The sequence below is a fragment of the Haplochromis burtoni genome, unplaced genomic scaffold, assembly GCF_018398535.1.
Source record: "Haplochromis burtoni strain Fernald_Lab_line unplaced genomic scaffold, NCSU_Asbu1 Contig_136, whole genome shotgun sequence".
Lineage (NCBI taxonomy): Eukaryota > Metazoa > Chordata > Actinopteri > Cichliformes > Cichlidae > Haplochromis > Haplochromis burtoni.
This window is the reverse complement of record NW_024582497.1, coordinates 1287587-1309976: the sequence shown is the minus strand read 5'-3', so window position 1 is coordinate 1309976 and position 22390 is coordinate 1287587. Positions and strand designations below refer to the sequence as shown.

Here is a 22390-nt window from a genome sequence, read left to right as displayed (position 1 = left end):
TCTGTCTGTAATGTATAAGATTATGATAGGAAATGGAGCCCCACCCTTATGAGCCGCAAAAAAAACCATACAAGTTGGATACATGTGTAAGCACAAATCTTTACATGAGTTGTCACTGTCCTCTGCTGGCTCTTTTACAGTATTACACCCAGAGAGTGAAAGCTTAAACTTTGTCTCATTGTTAATCACTTCCTGTTCAGAATTTCAACAAAGTGTAATTAAACTACTTCAGCCATTATTTCCCACCTTCCCTAACTATCACTCAGCCGCCAAGCGCAACTAATTTGCACCGGAATCCGAGCTTGTGACTGTTAATGTGCTTATCACAAAAAACTCCATTGCGCGGATTAATTGCTTAATTGTTTAAAAGTCTCTGTTGTCTTTCCCGGCGCATAGGCGTTTTGTAATAGGAATGCACTCCCTTATTCCCCAGCTTATTTGTATTCCTGTGCCAGATATGGTGTGAAGCTCAATAGAGTTTTCTCCTGTTTTTTTCCCTTTCCCACCTATTCAAGGATCCAAATTGATTTCTCCGCAGCACAGATATATCAGTCATGACCACTGAAAATCTAAGGATATGGGAAATGTTGTCAGGTATGAGGTAACAGCTGTAGTGCCTGTATATATCACACAATGTCGTTCTTTGCATTCGTTTTGGTAATTCTTTTGAGATACCGGGCAGTGGGGGGAAACAACACACATTACTCAAGGATCTGAGCCCCACTGGGTAGTTCTGCAGTTTCAGCAGCTGATATGAAATGCAAACATGCAAGGACGGAAGAACTCACACCACCCCCCCTTCCTTTCTCAAACACACGCCCCTCCACACATGCATCCCCGGGGCTTTGGTCATGAGGTTGCCTCCTTCCGTACCCAGACAGTCCCACAGTATAAACCTTCATTCACTCCCACCTCAAATAAGTAGTGAAGCGGATTTTCAGCCTGAGAAAATGCTCGCACGCTGTTAATAATCGACTGATTGCATGTAGATCATTTGGAACGTGACATATAATATCATCATTAGCCCAACCTATCAGAAACTCCTACTTTTGTCTCCTATATGCACTCTGTAACAATTACATATGGGTTTTTTTCCTCACCGCTCAATTATTGACAATGTAAATTGCTCAAACTTCTTATTTGATCCTAATCTGCTACTTTTTAAAAGAGAAGAGAATCAATATGGTTGATTTAGTCAAAGGTCAGCAGTTAAAAATTTAAGATAACCGCCACTAGATTATTTGCCACAACAGTTTTATGCAGACACTGTAATGGTTTTCAGAAGCTATCGCCGCACTGAGGTTAAGTTAAAGTTAAATTAATGTTAAATCCCATGAGGAGTACTGGATGACTGCCATTAAACATTGAGTTATCCGGGTGAGCTTGGTTATCCTCAGGCTTTTCGTCTTGTGCCATCCATACATAAAAACCTCCCTTTGGCTTCATAGCCTAGAGCTCTGCTGTTCTGTTTAGTGCTGATTACCAGATTTCAGAGCCTGGCAAACTTATCGTTGGCATTTTATTGTGCTTGTGTACCGATGTAGTCCAAGTGCAGCCTCACAAAGTAACTAGCTCGGCTCTATAGACTCTACAGCTGTTATTGCATAGATGCCTCAAGCTGTAACGGGGTGTTCACATGGGACTCATTCGTAAAGGTGCAAAATACAGAGGAGGAAATGAACACGAGGACTCGGGGCTGGGATCAAATAAATGGCATGAAGGCAACCTGTGATGAAAAAGTGAAGAGGAATGACAAGCAGTTGCAGGCGTTGTCTTAGAGAAGAGGAGCGGGGAGGAGGAGATAGACAGAGAGGCTGACAGTCATATGAACCGCTGCTGTATAGCTCCCTCCTAATGACTCCCACTGCGCCATTTTTACCAAAGGCGGGGATTATCATTAAGCCCAAGTCACATCTTCTCACATGATCCTCCATCCTGCCCAAGGTTTACTCACACACACAGGCAGAGCTGTGAGCACACGAAGAATGGCAGCGAGGCAGTGCGAGCGTGAGCGGTGGTCACAGGACTAACAGAGCCTGGCCGCAGTTCATGAAAAAGTCATGAAATTTCTTTTATGTGAATTTTTCTTTCTTTTTCTTTTTTTCTCAAGACATTAAGCATGACCGACTTTTGATTTTAAAAGTGCCGTGTCGTTTGCACATTCTTTATTTTTTTTAAACCAAACCCAGGAGTTTTAACCAAACAACAGTAAAACAAAGTCCACAGCAAGACTTCAAAAGTGATCCCAGAGGAGAGCGCAGCTGAGTGTGTTTGTCTTTTCCTAAGTGGTTTTGTTGCCTAAATCAAACCAAGAGTGAGATGGAAGATACACTAAACAGCAAGAGAAAACAAAACATGTAATGTAACGATAATAAATACAATCATTAAAAAAGACTGAGGTTAATGATCCGTGAAAAAATAAAGAAATAAAAATTTAAAGGCTGTTTCCCAAAGTGCCACGAGGCTCTGTTGGATATTTACATGTGGCTCACATAGCGAATCAGCCTGTTTGATTGATAGCAAGGATCAGCCAAAAGTGTTATTTTATGGGCATCTTAGTGATGTGATATCAATGTCAGCCTTTGGAAAATCTTGTCATACCCCTGATTTATCTTTTTCAATGTTGAGTCAATATATTGCAATAATGTGTAAGTACCAGTCATTTATCATTTAGTGTTTTGGGGATCTTTGTCATGTTGAAAAATGAAACCGGGACATGATTTATTTGTTTTTTTGTCCTCTACCAGTTTCCTCAAATTTTTTTAAGGACACGCTGCACAACATAGAGGAATATGGCAAGTTTTCAGTTTATAACTCTTTGGGAAATCAATCTAATTTTATTCATAGAGCACCGTTGATTTAAAAAATACTAATTTATGCCTGTCAGACTTTGCTATCTTTAGAATTTTTCATAGAGTCGACTAAAAAAATTGGAACAAATTATGTTTTTGCAACAGGCTGCTACTAACATAGTGTCAGTTAGGTGTAGACACCACAGCGGCTTATCTCTTGAGTTAGGTGCCTTTTTTTATGATTGAATGATTCATAGGTCAGTGTTAAAGTGGCTTAACAAACAAAAAACATTCATCTGAAAATGATCAGGTACAAAGACTGGACTGAAAATGAGTGAAAGGCAGCCAACTGCCTCTGAAAGATCACTTTAAAAATGACAAGAAAGTTTGTTTCCTTCAAAGAAAAATATAAAGAAATGAAGGGTGGATCAAGACTTTTGCACATTATTGTACATCCGTTAAAAAGTAATTAATTTTGCCTATTTGGCAGTTTAATTAAGGCTAAACTGATGTCTTTGACAGACAGTAAGCTGGTGGCTTCTGTCCTGGAATATGACCTTAAAACACTGCAGTGCATTTTCAGGTCAATAGAACTTTGAATTATTAAACACCCATGACGATAAATCATAGAACATTCATTTAGGGCAGATATAACACTCTAAGGTCAGAATAATTCATAATCATGTCTATTACAGTATTCATCTTGACTTTAAAAAAAAGTAGAAGATGAGAACTCGGGGAAAGAAATAATGTTTAAATGGTCCAAACAACTTTGCAACACTAACAGGCCTCCTTATAGTCCTCAAGGGCACATAGGAACAGCAGATGCATGAGGAATGTGGCTCTACTTTCAAAAGTTACAACATGAGAATGAGCTTAGCGCTAGCTTTGTAAAATCCTCCCCGTCACGCCCCAATTATGAAACAATACAAGCCAGCTGGAATCATGATAACCAACGTGAAACTCATGTGACTCAGTTAAGAGTCTTTGCCTTACGGTGTAAGGAGTCACGTTGGGGAAAGAAAGAAAAAGATGCTTCTCCTCTTTCAAAGCTGTGGCTTTGTTGTGACATTGTTTTATAAGCCCGAGGAGAACATTTAAGTGATGAATGACTTGGCATGCAAATTATTAATACTGACAGCATCAGTACCCTTCTGTCTTAGCAAGAACAAAGTGGTAGTGACAACTTGCCCCAGACTGAAACATATTAGCTTTAAAGCAAACTACATCAAAACATTACTCAGTTAGATCTTTGACAATGAAATGAGACTTTTTATCAGCGGGGAGGAAGGAGTGCTAACAACATGAAGTACTCTGTTGCAAGCAAAACTGCGGCATTTACTACCTTACTCTTGTATTGTGAGCTGAGCATGTTTTTAGTGCAACACCTGGTGAAGGTGAAGCTAGTTTTAGCCACTTTTTATAAATAACCCTGTTATTTTCCAGCTCAAGAGTCACGCCCTCTCAAAGGTTTGGTTGGTTGGTTTGGTTCTTTTTTAAATATACCTTATTTTCTTACAAATGTTTTATTTGTATCTAAATAATGTATGATTTTATCTTTTTTTTTACTCTAAACACCTTTGTTTATTCTGGGAATAAAGTTCAAAATAATCCTTGTTTGTGTTATGATGGGTCTTGGTGCAGGTCCTGTCTGAAACAAGCTGTTTCAGTTAGGGCTAATTTCCCTTTAAGCTAAGTTTCTCCTGATTGGTTGCCCCTCTCCAAACTCTTTTTGAACCATAGGCGGGGCTTCTGCCATAGCTGTGTGCCTGAGATGACCATGCTTTGACTGAGATCATAGAGAGCTGGAAATGCTAACACACTCAAGTAGGAATACACTCATTAGCACACCTGTTCCTCTGTTCGTTAACACATATATGCAATTAAGCCAATCGCATGGCAGCTACTCAATACATTCAGACATGTAGACACGGTCAACACAACCTGCTAAAGCTAAAAACCAGAGATCAGAATAAGAAAGAAAGCTGATTTAAGTAACTTTGAATGTGCCATGGTTGCTCTGAGTGTTTCAGAAGCTGCTGATCTACGGGGATTTTCCCACGTGACCATCTCGAGGATTTAAAGAACGGGCTGAAAAAGAGAAAATATCCAGTGAGCAGCAGATCTCTGGGTGAAAATGCCTGGTTGATACCAGAGGTGAAAGAAAGACCAGTGCTTTGAGCTGATAGGAAGGCAACAGTAAGTCGAATCACCACCAAAATCTGCAGAAGACCCTCTTGAGCGTGCAACACGTCGAACATTAAAGCAGATGACCTGCAGCGGGAGACAACCGCACCGGATGCCACTACAGTTTCCTGGGTTTCACAAAACTTGTACAGTAAAAGATCAGAAAGATGTTTCCTCGTCTGATGGTTTCTGATGCGACACAATTGGACATAAACAACCATGGACCCATGCTGACTTCATGGGTTCCGGTTGCTGGTGGAGATGTGGGGGGTATTTTTGTGGCACACTTTGATCCTGCTTTGTACTTACTGAGAATTGTTTAAACACCACAACCTATCAGAGTGTTGCTGCTGATCACGTCCATCCCGTATGAGCACAGTGTACCCATCTTCTTATGGCTGCTTCCAGCAGGACAATGCACCACGTCATAAAGTTCACACCGGTTTCTTGAACATGACAATGAGCTCTCTGCACTCAAATGACCTCCAGTCACCAGATCTCAGTCCAATAGAGCACCTTTGGGATAGGAGATTCACATTATGGATGAATGATGTTATTGCGTCAATGTGAACCAAACTCTCAAGGAATGTTTCCAGCACTTGTTGAATCTGCGCCATGACAGATTAAAGCAGTTCTGAGAGCAAAGTGGATCCACCCCAATATGATGCATATCGTAGCTTCAGTTGGATATTTAAAGAAAAGCTGCCTAAATTTTGTACTTACTGCACAACTATTCCATGCATTTAACTGCAAGTGTTGTTTTTGAGGAACACTCATTTTCTGCTGCTTTACTCTTTACTTGCCATTCAACAGAAAGCAGATGTTGTTATTTAAAGCCAGACCCTTGACATGAACTTGTTTTTCTTCCTCTCCTGAAAGATCTCCCTATGACGAGCATTTGATGTGTGAATTTGCAAAGCATCTGGTTGCTAATTAGAGGATGTTGATCCCCCTGGAGGATAGCTAATATACATGTCCTCGATGTTGTTAGATAATATCTAACAATTAAAAGCTATCAAGTGCCCTCTGAAATCCAGGGTAAGGCTTGCTGTGAATTAAGGGCAGACTGTAAGATGTTTTTGAAAGCATCTGCCTTGCTGATCCTGCCCTAGATTTTAAGTCCTTAGGGTTATGGCTGCAGAGTCTGTAAGCAAAAACAGACTTTTTTTTCTCTAATTGCAAAACTGCCTTGAGGTTATGATAGCAGCACACCAAAATAATCAAGATTTTTCACTGGTATCATCAGCTTATTTGGAGTAATCAGTGCTTTTCTTTTTGTTTCCACCTCAGCTCCTTCACCTGAGGAACAATGAAGCAAATCAACATCCACGTGCTCGAGGGGCAGTTGAGGGGAGATTTCAATTGAATGTTGTAGAAATAATTCATAGAACAGCTAAACTGGGGGGAAATGACACATTAAAAGCAGAGGGAAGTTGTTGTTGTTTTTTTGTTTTGTTTTTTTGCTTCTTCTGCATATTAAACTTTTTATAGTCGTGGAAACAATTGAAAACTATGAACTCACACAGTATAAGACTCATAAGAAACACCTCTCACAAAGACTGATGATTTTGGGTATTTGCACATATCGTGTGTTTTCTATTGAATCTAACATTACTGTATCTCCGGCCCTGGAGGTAACCGGAGATCGACAGACGGATTGGTGCGACGGCTGCAGTGATGCGGACGCTGCACCGGTCCGTCGTGGTGAAGAGGGAGCTGAGTGTAAAAGCGAAGCTCTCAATTTACCAGTCGATCTACGTCCCTACCCTCACCTATGGCCACGAGCTGTGGGTAGTGACCGAAAGAACGAGATCGCGGATACAAGCGGCGGAAATGAGCTTCCTCCGAAGGGTGGCTGGCCTCTCCCTTAGAGATAGGGTGAGAAGTTCGGCCATCCGGGAGGGGCTCAGAGTAGAGCAGCTGCTCCTCCACATCGAAAGGAGCCAGCTGAGGTGGTTCGGGCATCTGACAAGGATGCCTCCTGGGCGCCTCCTGGGGTTGGTGTTCCGGGCATGTCCCACCGGGAGGAGGGCTTTAGAGCATATATCAACAGTGTGCATCGGCAGTGATGCTTTTCTCTTATGTAAAAGGTAGGGTGGCCTTCTTTAACAAAAAGAAGACAGCCAGAGTGTCTGGTGTTTATTTATAAGGCTCTACTTCAAAGACTTTCTGGTCACCTGTAATCTCTTATTACATTTAAATAGAGTATTTACAGTGTCAGGTCACAGTACTTTCTAACACCAGCTATACATTTTACTCACGCTGGGCTTAGAAAAACTGGATGAATGGGCGCTCAGTGTGTTGAGCGGGCGACCACGTGACATACGGCTGAGAGCAGCCGGCCCAAGTTTGAGTCTGACCTGCAGCCCTGTGCGTCATGCCTTCTCCTCTCTCTCTCTCTCTCTCTGCCCCTGCTTTTCTGTCCTTTCTTCACTGTATCTATCAAAATACAGCAGGAAAAAAAGAGCCAAGGTCCCGATCTCAGCGAGGCTGCATGTTTAAAGGATTTAAGAATCATCATAACAAAATAACTTTATCCAGATAATTAATTTGGGGTGTTACTCTTTGTTTGTGGAGGCATGACCCTGGATACAAACATCACAGTGAATCAAGAAAATTAGCTAAATGCATTAATTACGGCCAACAAAGATAAAAAATTATGTGGAGAGAATCAGAGAATCAGAGTTAGTAAGCATAACCAGTTAGACCACTACGCAATAACACAGTCTGATGGTGAGAGTTAGCAAAATAATTATAGATAGTTACTAGTAACTTTGAAAGAGATTTTAACTGACAATTAGGTAACATTCCATCTAACACAAGGACTGAGTTATCTTATATGTAATATCTTTATACGTATAAAACTTTTATTAGAACTAACACAAGCAAAGGCACAAATTAAACATAATAAATGCCGTAACTACACGTAAAACAAGAGTTGTACATGATTAATGAATGACAATTAACAGTAACCTTCACCTCAAATGCAGCTGATAAATAATGTGGTGAGATCAGAATCGTATTTAAAAGAAGAAAGTCATTTAAAGTTTTGGAAACTGAGCAAACAGAAGAAGTCTGGATACTTCTTGTATGTGGGTCAGCATTTTTCTGAAGGTTGCTTGCTGTGGTTACACAAAGGAATTCAAAGCTGCACAAAGACTTATGGTCTCTTTATATGTGAGCCTTTGAAGATAAATCCACAAAAGTCACATCGGACCAATAGCGAATCTGTTTATCATTCAGTGGCTATTCTCAAAAATGTGACTTTTGAACTGACATAACAGGAAAATAAGTCCTGGAGATTTAATTCAAATTCAGACTCTCAGCACTGTTTGGATTATCATGGCATCAAGCGTAACGGTGGGCAGATTAGCGTTCTGTAAAACAGGAGAAATAATGAGCAGAGGAAACACGCTGCTGTTCGCCTGATCGGTCCTGCCAGAATTTATTTAGCAAGCACAAGCAGACATCTTTGCTTCTTTTGTCACTTAGCTTAACCACAGTTGTTCACTGTCAATCAACAGTATCAACATAAAAGAAAAATGCAGTTAAAATAAAAAGATTCACATTTATCATAAACAAATGAAGAAAAGAAGCCAAGGTGTCATGTGAATGGTTTGTTGTGAAGGCTTACATCCAGTCTTCGTTGTGAAGTGAGCTGTAACCCATTCGTTAGAAGTGAATTTAACTTAGAGCTGCAGGAAAACATGTTTTTCTCTCTCTCTGGTGTCTTTGGTGGTTGAAAGATTCATCGTATGGTCACACGTCCAAGCTGTTAAACATTTGGGAGGCTTGCTAGCAAACATGTCGTATCTATGTTTTTAAATTACAGCCATCTTTAGGAGTGTGTTGTACTCCGTGTTGAAGAATATTAAATAATTCCTTAAAGTTAGTTGGAAACAGAAGGTCCTTATGTGTGACAGGTATACAGCTTTCCCTCCTGCTGTGCCTGAATTTACTCCTGATGAGACAACATGATGTCCCACCTTCTGCTTCTCTGGGATTGTAAAATTCATATATTCTTACTTTTTATGGTCTTTTATAACAGACATGCCGAGAAACTGTTTACCTCTTTACCATTTACATCTTGCACTATAAAGTTTTTGTAGTCCTGAGGATTTTTTCGAGACTTTTGCAAAGATTTTGGATATATTCGAAATATAATGACCTTGTCTACATAACGCAGTTGGCTAACAAAAAATCTGAGCTTGCCCTTTATTAATCGCCGATAAGTACTGTGTGTTTGCATGGGAACTACAGCACTTCAGCCAGCAGAACCAGCTTCAGCACTGGTTGTGTGAGGCACCCAGATGACATTATTGTGTGGTGTGACCTCCCCAGGCCACATCTTGCGTTTCCCCTCCCTGCATGAAACATCATTATACCTTCTTTATCTCCAACAACCAGACTTGCCACCATTATTACCTCAAAAGCCTTCCTACATGCAATCCCTCCGGTCTGACATCACACAGCTAGTTCTCATGACACTGATCACCTCATTCCCCACGTCACATTACTGCCAGAGGGGCTGGAGATAAGGAACTTTCAGATGGACAAGAGTGTGCCTTAGGTTTGTGCGTGCAGTACGAGCCCTCAACAAACACTGTGTGTTTCTGTGTAAGCTCTGACTGGGACGACAAATTTCCTTGTAGGCAAGTTATAACAATCTATCATGCGGAGCATTTAAAAGGCTGATTAAACCAGCAAAGTATTTATTGATCTGTTTTGAATTCAGATTTTAAATTTCCATGCATGACGTGCATGGAAATAGGAACCTGTTGCATTGTTATTTATTCTGATTTAAAACACAGAGACATTTTTACATTTCTCAAAGACTTTTTCTTGTGGGATAAATGCTGTTCGTGCTTTCAAGTCTCACATGCTCTGGACAGTAAAATCAGGCTCGGGTTTGGGGAAAGAAGGAGGTGGAGAGGGAGGGTGGAGGGGCCTTCCTGAGAAGTCAAATGACCTGAAATATGATCACTTTAGCAAACCTCTGAGGCAAGATTAAATTCCTGTGTCACACACACTAGGCTGAATTTCTTCAACATGCTGAAATTTTTTTTTATTATTATTTTAACTCTCCAAACATCTATTCCTTTGCTAAAGGATTTGTGAGGGGGGAACTATTACTTCATAGCTAATTAATTTTCATACAGTGCTCATAAAAGCGCACTGAGACGTTACACTGTGTGTGTGGAAGTAGTCATTTATCATAATTTGTGTTTCTTAGAGTCGGTTAATAATTGGACTTTCTTACATTTAATGCTGTGTTTATTCGGTCGACTGTAGACATCCAGGGACTTTTTTTAGAGGAATAAAAGTGTGCATGACCGGATCACACTACCTTCTCCATCCCTAGGAAATATGATGTTATGTGATGGGATCACGCGGGAGTCAGTAAATCCGGTAGTCATGCGCTAATCCGGTATTTAAGGTCGTCGGTTCAGTGGTTTTGGGGGGGAAACAGAAGTGGAGTCTTGCGTGGGTGCATGGAAGGTGGAGGTTTACGCCCACTCATTTGGCAGAGAAGAAATAACTTCTGATGTGAAGTGATGCAAGTGTATTTTGGGGGAAAATAATTAGTTCAGGTTTGTACTCGAAGTCAGTCAGCAAAAACAGACTCGAAACCAGCCGTGCGTAAAACTTTGGCAGCGACTTTTCTTTTTTGGATAATGTGGCAGTTCTGCTTTTTGGTGATTGTGGGCGCGGTGGTTGTGAGCGCTCAGTTCCCCAGAGAGTGTGTGACTCCAGAGGGTCTCAGGAGTGGACAGTGCTGCCCGTCGCCTTCTGGACTGCCTAATGACCCGTGTGGCTCCAGCACCGGGCGTGGACAGTGTGTGTCGGTGGCGGTGGACACACAGCCGCATGGGCCTCAGTACCCGCACGACGGACGGGATGATCGGGAACGATGGCCCAGCCGTTTTTTCAGCCGTACCTGTCAGTGTAACGGAAACTTCAGTGGTCATAACTGCGGCCGCTGTAAACACGGATTGACCGGGCCCAACTGTGACCAAAGAGTTCCTGTTGGTAAGTGCAAAAAAGCTGCCAAAAATGTACCAATTACGCGCATCTTGGGTATTAAAAACTGATTTCCAATTAGCGCGACCGGTTGAGCTAATATGTTTTTTTTCCTCCAATGCTATAATCCTCCAGTGAGAAGAAACGTGATGCAGCTCAGCGCGGAGGAAAAGCGCGCGTTCGTGAACGCATTGGACCAGGCCAAGCGCACGGTGCACCCCGATCTGGTGATCGCAACGCGGCACTATCCGGGCATCTTTGGCCCTGACGGGAACACCACGCAGTTTGAAAACGTCTCCATCTACAATTACTTCGTTTGGTCCCACTATTACTCCGTCAGCAAGACCTTCCTGGGCGCGGGGCAGGCCAGTTTTGGGGGCGTGGATTTTTCGCACGAGGGCCCCGGTTTCCTGACCTGGCACAGGTACCACCTGCTCCAGCTGGAGCGAGACATGCAGGTGAGATAGTGCAGATAATTAGATCTATAACAGCGTACACTGTAGTGTTGCGGATGTCATTAGGGTCTTTTTAACTCAAATTTGAAAAAGAAAAAAAAAACTAACTGATTTTGTTGCCTGAGAGTCGCTAATCATCACTTAATTGTTTATCGACATCTTTAATTTACCAGTTCAACACCGACAAATGTCCTTCTTGCCTCCCACCACCCCACCCTCCCCTGCCCGCTTGTTTTGTTTTGTCTAATGCGCTTCCCCGCAAACTGTAATGGCGAAGAAATCATAATTGACGAAGCAATGTCACACCTTAATAAGCGAGCAGCGCGCAAAATGTGACTTTAACCACTTCAAATTAGAGATTGGATTCGGTCTGCACACCATCCATTTGGAGAAAACAGCACTGAAAGGAGCTTTGTTGAAGAGGCGTTATTAGACTTTAACGATCACGAAAGTGACACGTGGAGAATGTTAATAATCCGCTCCAGAGGCGGTGTTGCATCCATCAGTCCGGTCACAATTAAGGGCAGAGAATGAGGCTGCTGTGTGTGCTGTGTGGGTTTGAACCCTGTCAGTGTTGGACTCCTGCAGAGAAGCTCCTTCCTTATCCTGAGCAAGTTTCTGGTTTAAATTGGGATCCCTAATTAGTGCCTTGTTTTTTGTTGTTCTGTTTTCATCCTCAAATCTGTCACACTGGTGAAGTTTGAGGGAAATAATAATAATAATAATAATAATGGATTGCATTTATATAGCGCTTTTCGGGGCCCTCAAAGCGCTTTACAATTCTACTATTCATTCACTCTCACATTCACACACTGGTGGAAGCTCTTTTTTTCTCCAGTAAGAATTAGAATGAACTGTCTCTGCTTCTTGTCCTGCTGCATTTAAATCATATAGGTAAGAATGCCTGGATTTTATTAGTGTGGTGGGGGGGGTTTCTATCTTCAACTCACTCTTTTACCCGACTGGTTTCATATCAGCAAGCATAGACTTTAAAAGTGGGATTTGGTAAGCTTTCCTTTGATAAACCACCGGAGAAGAAGAATTGAAGGAGGGAATAATTCACAGCCAAGCAGACAGACTATGTTCCTTTGAGATTCATGAATATTTTGCCCCTATAAATCCTCTATTGAAACATTTTCTTTACCTTTACGCCTTATCTTAAACTACGAGGTTTTGCATTGGAAAGTCATGAAATAAGTCGGAAGCAGAGCAAGAGCGCTGCACTGCAACTTCCTTTCACAAAGTTTCATCATTTCTGAATCCATCGTGACTTTATAGCGCCGTATACATCCCCCCAACTTCTGTCTTCATATAGACGTTCTACATAACTAAAGGGATTAAAAAGACTTCCACTAGAGCTTTCTTTTTTAGCACAATTTATTAAAAATAAACTAAACTTTAAATTAGATCAGAAAGATTGCAATACCGACTCTTCAGACTGAATGCATTTGGTTTGCATCACAGTCAAATACATCCTTATCCATGGCGACACACTCTAACCCAGCCATGCTTTGATTTTATTCATACTCAATACCCAGGACATGCTGCAAAACCCCTCCTTCGCCCTGCCCTACTGGAACTTTGCTATCGGGGGAAACACATGTGACATCTGCACAGATGACCTGATGGGAGCCAGGAGCAATTTTGACATGAACTCTCTGAGTTCTAACTCCATCTTCTCCCAGTGGAGAGTCGTCTGTGAGAGCGTGGAGGACTACGACACGCTGGGAACCATCTGCAACAGTGAGGCTGGAGACTGGTGATGTTGCAGTGATCTGTGGGGGTTTTTTGTTTTGGAGTTCTTTTTGAAAATACGGTAATATCCAGGTTGTTTTCCTTTCCCTCCCTCCCTCCAGGCACTGAGTCTTCTCCCATTAGAAGAAACCCGGCAGGAAATGTGAACAGGCCTATGGTCCAGCGTCTCCCGGAGCCCCAGGACGTGGCAGACTGCCTGCAGGTCAACACTTTTGACACGCCGCCATTTTTCTCCACCTCCTCTGAAAGCTTCAGGAACACCATTGAAGGTGAGCAAGCACAAAGATATTTCTGTCTGTCATACAACTCTTTTGCGTTCACATACACAGCTTTTCGTGCCCTTTCGTGCTATTTTGGCAGGCTACAGCGCCCCCAAGGGGAACTACGACCCTATAGTGAGGAGCCTCCACAACCTGGCTCATTTGTTCCTGAACGGGACAGGAGGACAGACTCACCTCTCCCCGAACGACCCCATCTTCGTCCTGCTCCACACCTTTACCGACGCAATATTTGATGAATGGTTGAGGAGGCACAGCCCAGGTCTTTCAGTAGCATCTGTTTTTAAAAAACGTATTGTCCTTCATAATGGCACGGTGAGCTTTTGTGCTAATTTAAAGTGTTTCCCGACAGATGCGGCTATGTACCCAGAACAAAATGCTCCCATCGGTCACAACAGGCGCTACAACATGGTGCCCTTCTGGCCTCCGGTGACCAACTCGGAGATGTTTGTGACCGCCCCTGAAAACCTCGGTTACTCTTACCAAGCCGAATGGCCAGGTACACATTTGACCCGCACGCCTTTAATCTCGCCTTCAGAGAAATGCTCAGATGACCTGTAATCATTGTTTACTCCTGCCTTTCCAGGTGAAAATTTCACCCTGAGCGAAATCATAACCATGGCCATAGTCGCTGCCCTTGTGGTCGTCGCGGTCGTTTTCGCTCTCACCACGTGTGCTGTGCGTGCCCGGTCTCACAGGAAGGAGGGCCACCAGCCTCTGCTCGGGGATCAGTACCAGCGCTACGATGATGAGAAAAGCCAATCTGTTGTATAAACTCTCTCTCACACACACAGACACACACAAGCCCCACTTTAAAGCACCTCTTTGTCTCACAGTGACACGCTTGTGTGGTTTGTTAAAGTCTGAATCTGTTCTCACTAGAACATAAAATCATCTCTTTTGTTGCTGCATTTGTGCGTCTATATTTACAAATAGTGCAGATGTAAATATTGACTTTTACATTTCCTACTTACTGAAGACTTTTTATAATGAAAAGGCCCTGAAATAGACTTTCACCCCGTCTCTGCCCAGCGTCACCCCTCCAGGACCCTGAATTTGATCAGTTGTTAAAAAAAAGGCCTTAAATCAGGAATTGCATATCAAGATCAGCTGACTTCTAAGTTCAGTGTTTGCTGATTCACTTAACAAAAAGGGGGCACACCTGAAAGGAATGTGCCAGTGAGCGTTTTACATCCATTTAAAGTAATGAAGGAAGTAATACTTCCTGAACATGACTATCATTTTACTAACTGCATACTCTACATCATCCCCTGAGTTTATCTGACTTCTTAGGTTCGCTTGGTTCAGTTGCACAATACCAGAAAAGGTATATTTCATCAAAGTGCCCATGCAATTAAGCCATATTACCCACAAGGGGGTGCTGTAGTTTAATTTCTAGAACTCTGCAGGACCTACTGAACGTTCAATAGATAGATATGCTTTTTTATGATGTGTTAAGTTACTGTTTCACCTGACTTGAAATGTTGCTAATAAACGAAGAAGTAGAAGGAAAATAAAGCAGAGTGGTGATTTAGATCAAATGTAAAAGAGTGTCAAGAGTCTTTATTTTCTGTCTTTTTAGCTGAAACACGTTTTTCATACAATAGTTGAAAAATGTAATTTATACTTTTGTATTTTTACATAAATAATTCTGTTGAACTTAGGGGCTTTACATTAAATAGTTTGGCATCTGGGAATCATTTATGCTACTTAAGGGTGTGAACAATGCAGGCCCACGGGAAAATCACAGAATTTGATGTGGAACAAATACAGTGTAGAAAATTGGCATAGATAGCAGTAGGCATGGATTTCAGGCTCATTTGCTGCCCTGCGCCCTCGTGCAGATGGTGTTACGCGATAAGCGGCACTGCCCACGAGGTTAAACACTGTTTGCATTGAGTTTTTTGCAAAGCAGTGAAACAAATGTTTAGACTTTTTTGTGAAACGTCTTGAAATGTCATGAAACCATGACGCTTTCTTTCCAGGCTCCTTACACTACCATGACCTGGATGATTGAGAATCTATGCAGAGACGTATTTAAACTCTTTACTCAAGAAAAAACTAGAAGAAGTTAGCTTCAGCTGCTTCATTATTCACAAAGGGTGTTTAGTTTTTACACCAGATGGCCTTCTTGATAAGAGCCCCAGAGGCCTTGGGTGACACCAGGGATCTTTTGCTTGTTAGCCAAGTGTGTAAACCCCTGTACTATGGAGCCACTAATCCTAATAAGTGCCCTAATATTACAAAGGTTTTAGCATTAAAATAAACTTAATGCTTAAAGTCTCCACAGAGACCCAAGTCTCCTTTGTTGTTGGGTCAGGAAGTCTGACAAATCGAGGGGTACAACATGGACCTACTTGTTGTATTGACCCCTCGTGACAAGGGAGCAGCCTAACAGTAATCTGGCATGGTGTTGTGTGCGTGTGTCGTCCCTGTGTCTGACAAAAACCTTTACACCGAGCAGCAGGTATACCATCGCCTCAACATCCTACACTGTCGCATACATATGACACAAACAATGCTATAACGACCCCCATACACATTGAGGTGGTACTCAATTGTAATGGAAAATGACCAAAACCAAGCAGAGCAAACTCAGGCTGAGTAGTCGCTAACGAAAAGAGGCATTATATTTTCAGGGGGGGCAGTAACCATGCCCTTCACCCCTCTGGACACGCCCCTGCTATAACTTCATTTATCACTTCTAGCAACTGTCTTTTATTACAGTTACAGGACTCTGAAAGCACCAGTTGACTGTGACTAGTTTCCCTTGACAACACGAGCTCAGCTTGTCGGGGGGTCACGAGGTGAGAAAATAAAGAGAATTAAAAGACCTTGCAAAAAGTTATTCATAATAAAATTTTAAACAGTCATGCTTATTTTCTTTGTGGGCTTTTGCCACCGCTTTTGAAAAATAATATCCTGGAAACACCTCTGCTTTTTTATTTCTCTCGCTCTCTCGTCTCACCTGTAGGGAGTCTGGTTTCAGAGGAAGCTCCCCCAATGGGAGGGTCCGCGGAGAGCGCGTTGTCGTCAAACTGTCCATTCACGAGCTTAAATGAGAGGTCTGTTGCTGTGGCAGCGGTGAGTTTAGCGTCACAGCGAAGAAGCTGCGATGAGCGCGCGCCTTAAAACTTTTATTAGCATACTTTGACTCCACTCCTCTCTGATTAAAGCTCGCGCGAACAGCCCGCCAGGCTGTGGGAATATAACCTCCGTGGTCGCAGATAACTGTCCTGACTGCGTGTGTGACACCCCGCGATGGAGGAGGACAACAGCGTCATGCGAGACTTGAAAGACATAGAGACGAAGTTGGGCCGAAAAGTTCCGGACAGTCTCTTTCGCTCTCTCGCCGGAGGGAAACACGACAAGTCCGCAGCGCCGCATTCAGGGAACTGCAAATGTTGCGCTAACTCTGCGGACATAAAAAGACTGGAAAGCAAAATGATGTTTCTCAAACAGGAGATGGTGAGTGTATTGTCTGAGCTCTATAGTAGCTTGCAAACAGTTTAATAGTCTTCTCTTTAAAGCTTAATTTCAGGTGTTGTAAGTAATATTTTAATAATTACTTTCAGATAAATGTGGTGGCATCGTTGTTTACTGCCAGGGTGGTCCTGTTTCTTCTGTTGCGTTCAAGGACCTTACCTAGACACAACAGCATTACCTGAGCTTCAGGTATAACCATTAACTGTGAACGACTGTCACGGGGGCAGGTGACAGCCGTTCACACTGTGCTGCGGGCAGAGGACTGTTTGTGAACTCCCGTCACCTCAGGGCGCTCGCCCCCTCTCCTGTCGTATGATCCAGTCCACTGCAGTTGTGCAGCTGTAATTATCTCCCCATGCTTGCATAGTTTTATCTGCGATCACTCAAATTGTTCTCAAATGTCCCTGGAATGTCCTGCTAGTCTCAAACTCCGACAGAGTCGCAGCAACGCGCCATTTTAAAAAGGTCAAGACTGGTATTAGGAGTCCCGAGCAGATGGTGTGTCATAGCCAGCAGACTGACCCGCTGCCACAGATCTCGCTCTGATAGGATTAGTTTATTAAAGATTACTGGAAGGACAATAGTAGATCTGTAATTGGCTTTTTTTAGACTTAAATGACACATTTTTGGTGGCAGTTATTTTGTTATGCAAGCATCCTGTAAAAGGAAAAAAAATACTAAATGAATTTATTTTAAATGAACTGAGTGTAATCCCAACTGTGACTGGTCTCTCATTTCAGCCACTAATCCAATCAGACCACTTCCTGCATGCACACTCACAAGTTTGTGCCAAGAAAGTAGCATTTAGCTTTTCTATTGCATTATTTGCGAGCCCAAACTAATCAAAGGAGCAAATTAACTGTAAACGGCAGTCCCACCAGGTCTGTTTGGGGTTTTGTATCACAAATCATGTTTTGCATCCAGCGCAGACAAAAACTGTGCTGCACTAATTGTGTTTCTGATATTCATTTTGTGATAGAGACCCAGTGGTGCCATCCTATTAACACAACATAGCTGCTTGGCCTATAATTCTGGTGTAACTCCATCTGCTGAGCTTCTGTGTGTGTGTGTTTGTGCATAAGGCAGGTGGTTATACTTGCAAAACAAACACACCGGCAGCAATGTGAGCCAAATGAAGGGTGGTTACAAATCCACTCTAAAGAAAGGCTGTTGTGTCAAAGCAGCTGTCTGGAACAGTCTACCAACCCTGTCTGCCTTCATCTGCCTCCAAGTGTTTTCACTGTAGCAGGATGTTGCAGCTGCCCGTTTACCAATTTTCATTCAGACCGGGCGTTTGTCACCAAGTAGACGCAGGGGGAATCCCTTTTGAATGACTCCATAGGCAGTTCCATCCACCCTCAATAGCATGGTTTGTCAGGGCAGGAAGTTTAGTCAATGGCCATACTGTGTAAAGTAGGCATCGTTTATCCATTGTCCTGAATAAAAACTGTCTCTTGGCTGTGATTTGACATGCATACAAGTCGTTTTTCCGGTGTCACATGACCCAACAATGACTGGAGTAGATTGTGTTTTCTCTGACTAATTTATCTGTGGGGGAGAGTACTATTTCTGAGACCAGGAATGATCCTTGAACCTTGATGCTTACAGTAGCAATACTGACACTGCTCGTTTTTAGTTGTTTTCTTGGCTTCCACTTTACTTATGAGCTCTATTTCTTACACTGTTAGTGGACTTTGACTCTGTCTTTAAATTGTCACGCCACAGCTACTGGCAAGAAGTAGTCCAATGCCTGAATTACGCTTCAGCGCAAAATCTACGCCATAATCTTCCTGACCAGTCGGACTCATTGTGATCTGTGTTGACCGGACATGTAGTTACATTTCTCAGGTCCCTTCAGGTTACCTGGAAGGTTACAACATGAGGTTAAAAGGAGTTTCCAGTTACGACTTCGATTTTCCTCAGAAGTCTATATCTGGCATAACTCATACCTGTCTGTTTATCTACAGATTTAAATAGGGTGCTGGTGTTGCTCACGTGGCTGTTACAGGTTACGTAATTGCTGGGTCATTTGCTCCAGTTCTGTCATTATAAATGCTAAGAAGTACACTTTTCACTACTGTGTTTGCTCTTTTGAACGCATAACTGTTAGGCAATTACAACTAAATAAAATACTCTACAAGCTCCCCTGCAGTGCGCTCAGAACAGTCAGACAGTTGAATCTGGAATACCATCTTTGCTCTGGAGATGATGAGAAAATAGTGGGACCAACAGACAAGTCACACAGTAGAAGAAGAATATACTGGCTGGGGAGAAAAGAATTTGGTATGTGAAGCATGATAAGACTTTGCAAATGTCATTTTAAGTCAGCCCACAACTCTTTGTCTCAAGCTGAGCAGAGAGCAAGACTGCTAGAACCCAACTGAGATTTTTATGACCAATGCCGATATCTGCTGATTTAAAAATCTGATCTGTCGGGCACATGAAATGTAAACAGACTTCTCAGACATTTATCATGTGTAGTTATTTATGAATCCTCACTAAGATGATATGACCACGCGCTTTAAAAATAGTCTTGTTTTGTTGTCACGACAAGAAATGGATAACTCGTTTACCTGACTTTGGTCAGATCAGCTGGTAACTGTTTATGGCGTTTCAAACAAAGGCTCTAAACACTAGTGGCATATTTAAAAAGGGAACTTCTTCCTTTTAGTAACAGAAGTACTTGAACTAAGACAAACAATGTCTTTAAAAAAGATTAAATCAGTTACTAGTAAAATAAAAGTAGGTAAGTTACAGAGGCCTGGATGACCTCCTGTATTCCCCAACCAGTTGTCAAGTCGTTGCTGAGAGTTGCTGGGTGAAATCGGTACTAAAGAGGGTCCGACATCAAAAACCTTTTTGTGATTGCTTCGGTCAAGAGCAGATTGCCTGTAGTTGGTATGGAAAATGCCAACAGCTACCGAATACCCTCGGCACGTTTTGCAAGTGTTTGTAGACAAGTTGAAGTTTTTCATACAAACTACAGTGGCCACTGCAATCTGCTAGTGGCCAGAGTAATCACAGGATGGTTTTTCATGCAGCCCTCTATACCTTGTTACAACTAATTTGAGCTTGCAAATGACATCAAGTTCGAGCAATTGCCCACAACCCAACTGGAGATCGTCAACCAGTCTCTAGGCATGTGTGACACGGTCTACTATTACAAGGTGTAGGTTAATTTTTCTTTCCCCCCTTTAAGTTAAGCTTACCCACTGCTTACATTAGCCATGTATTTAGAGAACAGACATATTGATCTGTTAACCATATTTCCTGAAATGCGAAATGCAGTGACCTTACTTGAATGTTTATTTTTCTCCACAATACAGGCAAATCTGCGAGCCATTGACGTAAAGCTCATGCAGCAGCTTATGTCCATCAACGAGGGCATCGAGTCCATCCGCTGGATGATAGATGACAAAGGCAGCGTCGCCAGCCATGACGGCAGCCTGACCGGCAGCTTATACAGCCTGTCGGACAGCCAGGACGGCGCCTCGCTGCGAGGAAGCTTCAATAGTTTGAACGATGGCAACAGCGACGGCCTGGATGGTCTGTCTGTGGGTAGTTACCTGGACACACTAGCAGAGGACCTCCCGGATGAACCCTCGCCTACGGACCTTGATTGTTTTGTGGATAAAACGGTGATCGACGGCGACGCCTTTGCCAAATCGCCTTTGAAACTCAGGGTGGAGTCGGATGAATACTACTGCTTTGGATAATAATGATAAGCTAAATGTGGCAATTACAGAGGGACTACTGTAATTTGTGAAGAATGGTTTTCAAAAGTATTCTTCACTTTTAAAACAAAATGCTATTTTTTTTCCTCAAATTGTAGCGAGATGTTAGCAAGTCTTACCTGATGACTAATGTTACGTTTTACTTTCCTGACTCTGTCGAAACGACGCGCCTCTTCAAAGCGTTCACGCTTAACATTCATGTCTTAACACTTTAAACGCAGGTTAATTGAAAGGGTGTTTTATCATGATTCAAAGTTCTAGTTGTTTTCAGCTATCCAATACCTCACTGGGTGTATCTGTCACACTTTTTAGCCTAAAGGTATTTTCAAAGGTGGGTGTGGAAAAAGTAGAAACATCAACTGAACAGCCGATTTTCCTCACTATCTGTGGAAAACCCGACTCTGAGTTTGCGTCAGGTCAACCACAATCAGCTGATCCAGACTAGATTGGGATTTAGCAGCCATTTGGAAAATTGGACATTTCATGCTGAGCGATTCTCGAGGTAAAACAGTTTCAAGTGATTAGTCTAAGTGTCACAGCAAGTGCACTTTGCTTCCATGCCAAATCCTGAGCTCCACTGCTGTATGTGTGAAACTTTTAGTTCTGCTTTTTATTGTTTTTGTTTTGTTTACTGACAGGAGTTCCCAAGTCAAACTCTGCTCAGCGGTAGTAGTTAAAGCATGTAGCCTAAAACACAAGAGATTCGTTGCACACTTAAAGCTCAGATTCTTGACTGAAAACCAAAGCAGTTTGATTGTCTCATAGATAATTTAGGGCCTGCTTTAACAGCAGATGGGAGGTTTATAAATGGTGGGACACGTGTTTTGCTCTGTGGGCAGATTTTAAATTCACTGTTGTTAAAGAACGGTTTAACGAGAGCGATACACCGCTGTACATACATGTGTTATTTTTAGCTTTAAAGCTCCTGTGTTGACGTATCTGACGTTTGTATTCGCCTGCTTTTTAAAGCAAAAACTGTTTTTTGTTGTTGTTTTGTTTTTATTTGATTGCTGATGATCTGTTGTGGAAAATGAAATAATATATTGTGATTTTTCTTGCTCATTGTGCTAAGTTGTTTTGTTTTTTCTTTAAGCAAAGAACCTTCTAAGCACGATGCATTCTGAACCTTTAGGTCCCGTTTTTAGAAACAAACCTCATTTTGGGATCCAAATGAGATGGAACGTGAACCTCACAGTGCTCGCCTTTTTTAGCTGATTGAAGTTGAGAATAATCTCTTAATAATGAGGTCAGACTCCGCGGTGCCCCGTGTAATGTGCCGTGGAAAATTACCCTTGTTAATTCACATTGTTAAAAACTCTAAATTGGGCAAATAGCTGTTTATTTGTAACCTTTAAAATATCCAAGCTGTTAACAAAGGAGGAGTGTTTGGAGTCATTTTCTTTGGCTGGCATAAACTAGCGCTATTAAAGATGACAAATCATGCTGCCAGAAACTCACGAGTATCTGTCATCTGGCTGGAATGACTGGACTGCGTCACTTGAGAGTAACTAAGGCAAACAAAGACGAGACAGAGCTATTGCTGAAATGCCAGCCATGCAGAATCATTGACGGGCTGTTATGTTATTCTCATTTGCAATGCATCGCGCTGGCTCCTTATCTTTCATGTGATAATTGCAGGTCCAGACGAGCTATAGAGGGTAAGTCTTCATGGGAAAGATGAG

General features: G+C 42.2%; 2 protein-coding genes across 3 annotated transcripts; both read left to right on the top strand.

Annotated features, from left to right (window-relative positions):
* The first annotated feature begins 10422 nt into the window (after positions 1-10422).
* On the top strand, positions 10423-15036 carry LOC102311696 (5,6-dihydroxyindole-2-carboxylic acid oxidase). Its single transcript, XM_005930861.2, has 7 exons — positions 10423-11009; positions 11136-11458; positions 12994-13198; positions 13312-13479; positions 13571-13750; positions 13841-13987; positions 14075-15036. The coding sequence occupies exons 1-7, from the start codon at positions 10655-10657 to the stop codon at positions 14260-14262; spliced, it is 1566 nt and encodes a 521-aa protein (XP_005930923.1). The 5' UTR covers positions 10423-10654; the 3' UTR covers positions 14263-15036.
* A 1270-nt stretch (positions 15037-16306) lies between these two features.
* On the top strand, positions 16307-22153 carry LOC102312005 (leucine rich adaptor protein 1-like). 2 transcript variants are annotated; one of them, XM_005930863.3, is made up of 3 exons: positions 16307-16572; positions 16665-16956; positions 20301-22153. In XM_005930863.3, exons 2-3 carry the CDS (start codon positions 16750-16752, stop codon positions 20688-20690), a joined length of 597 nt encoding a protein of 198 aa, XP_005930925.1. In that variant the 5' UTR covers positions 16307-16572; positions 16665-16749; the 3' UTR covers positions 20691-22153. The 2 variants fall into 2 exon arrangements, with proteins under 2 accessions (XP_005930925.1, XP_005930924.1); XM_005930862.3 differs by lacking the exon at positions 16307-16572 and having other exon boundaries at positions 16579-16956.
* The last annotated feature ends 237 nt before the right edge of the window (positions 22154-22390 follow it).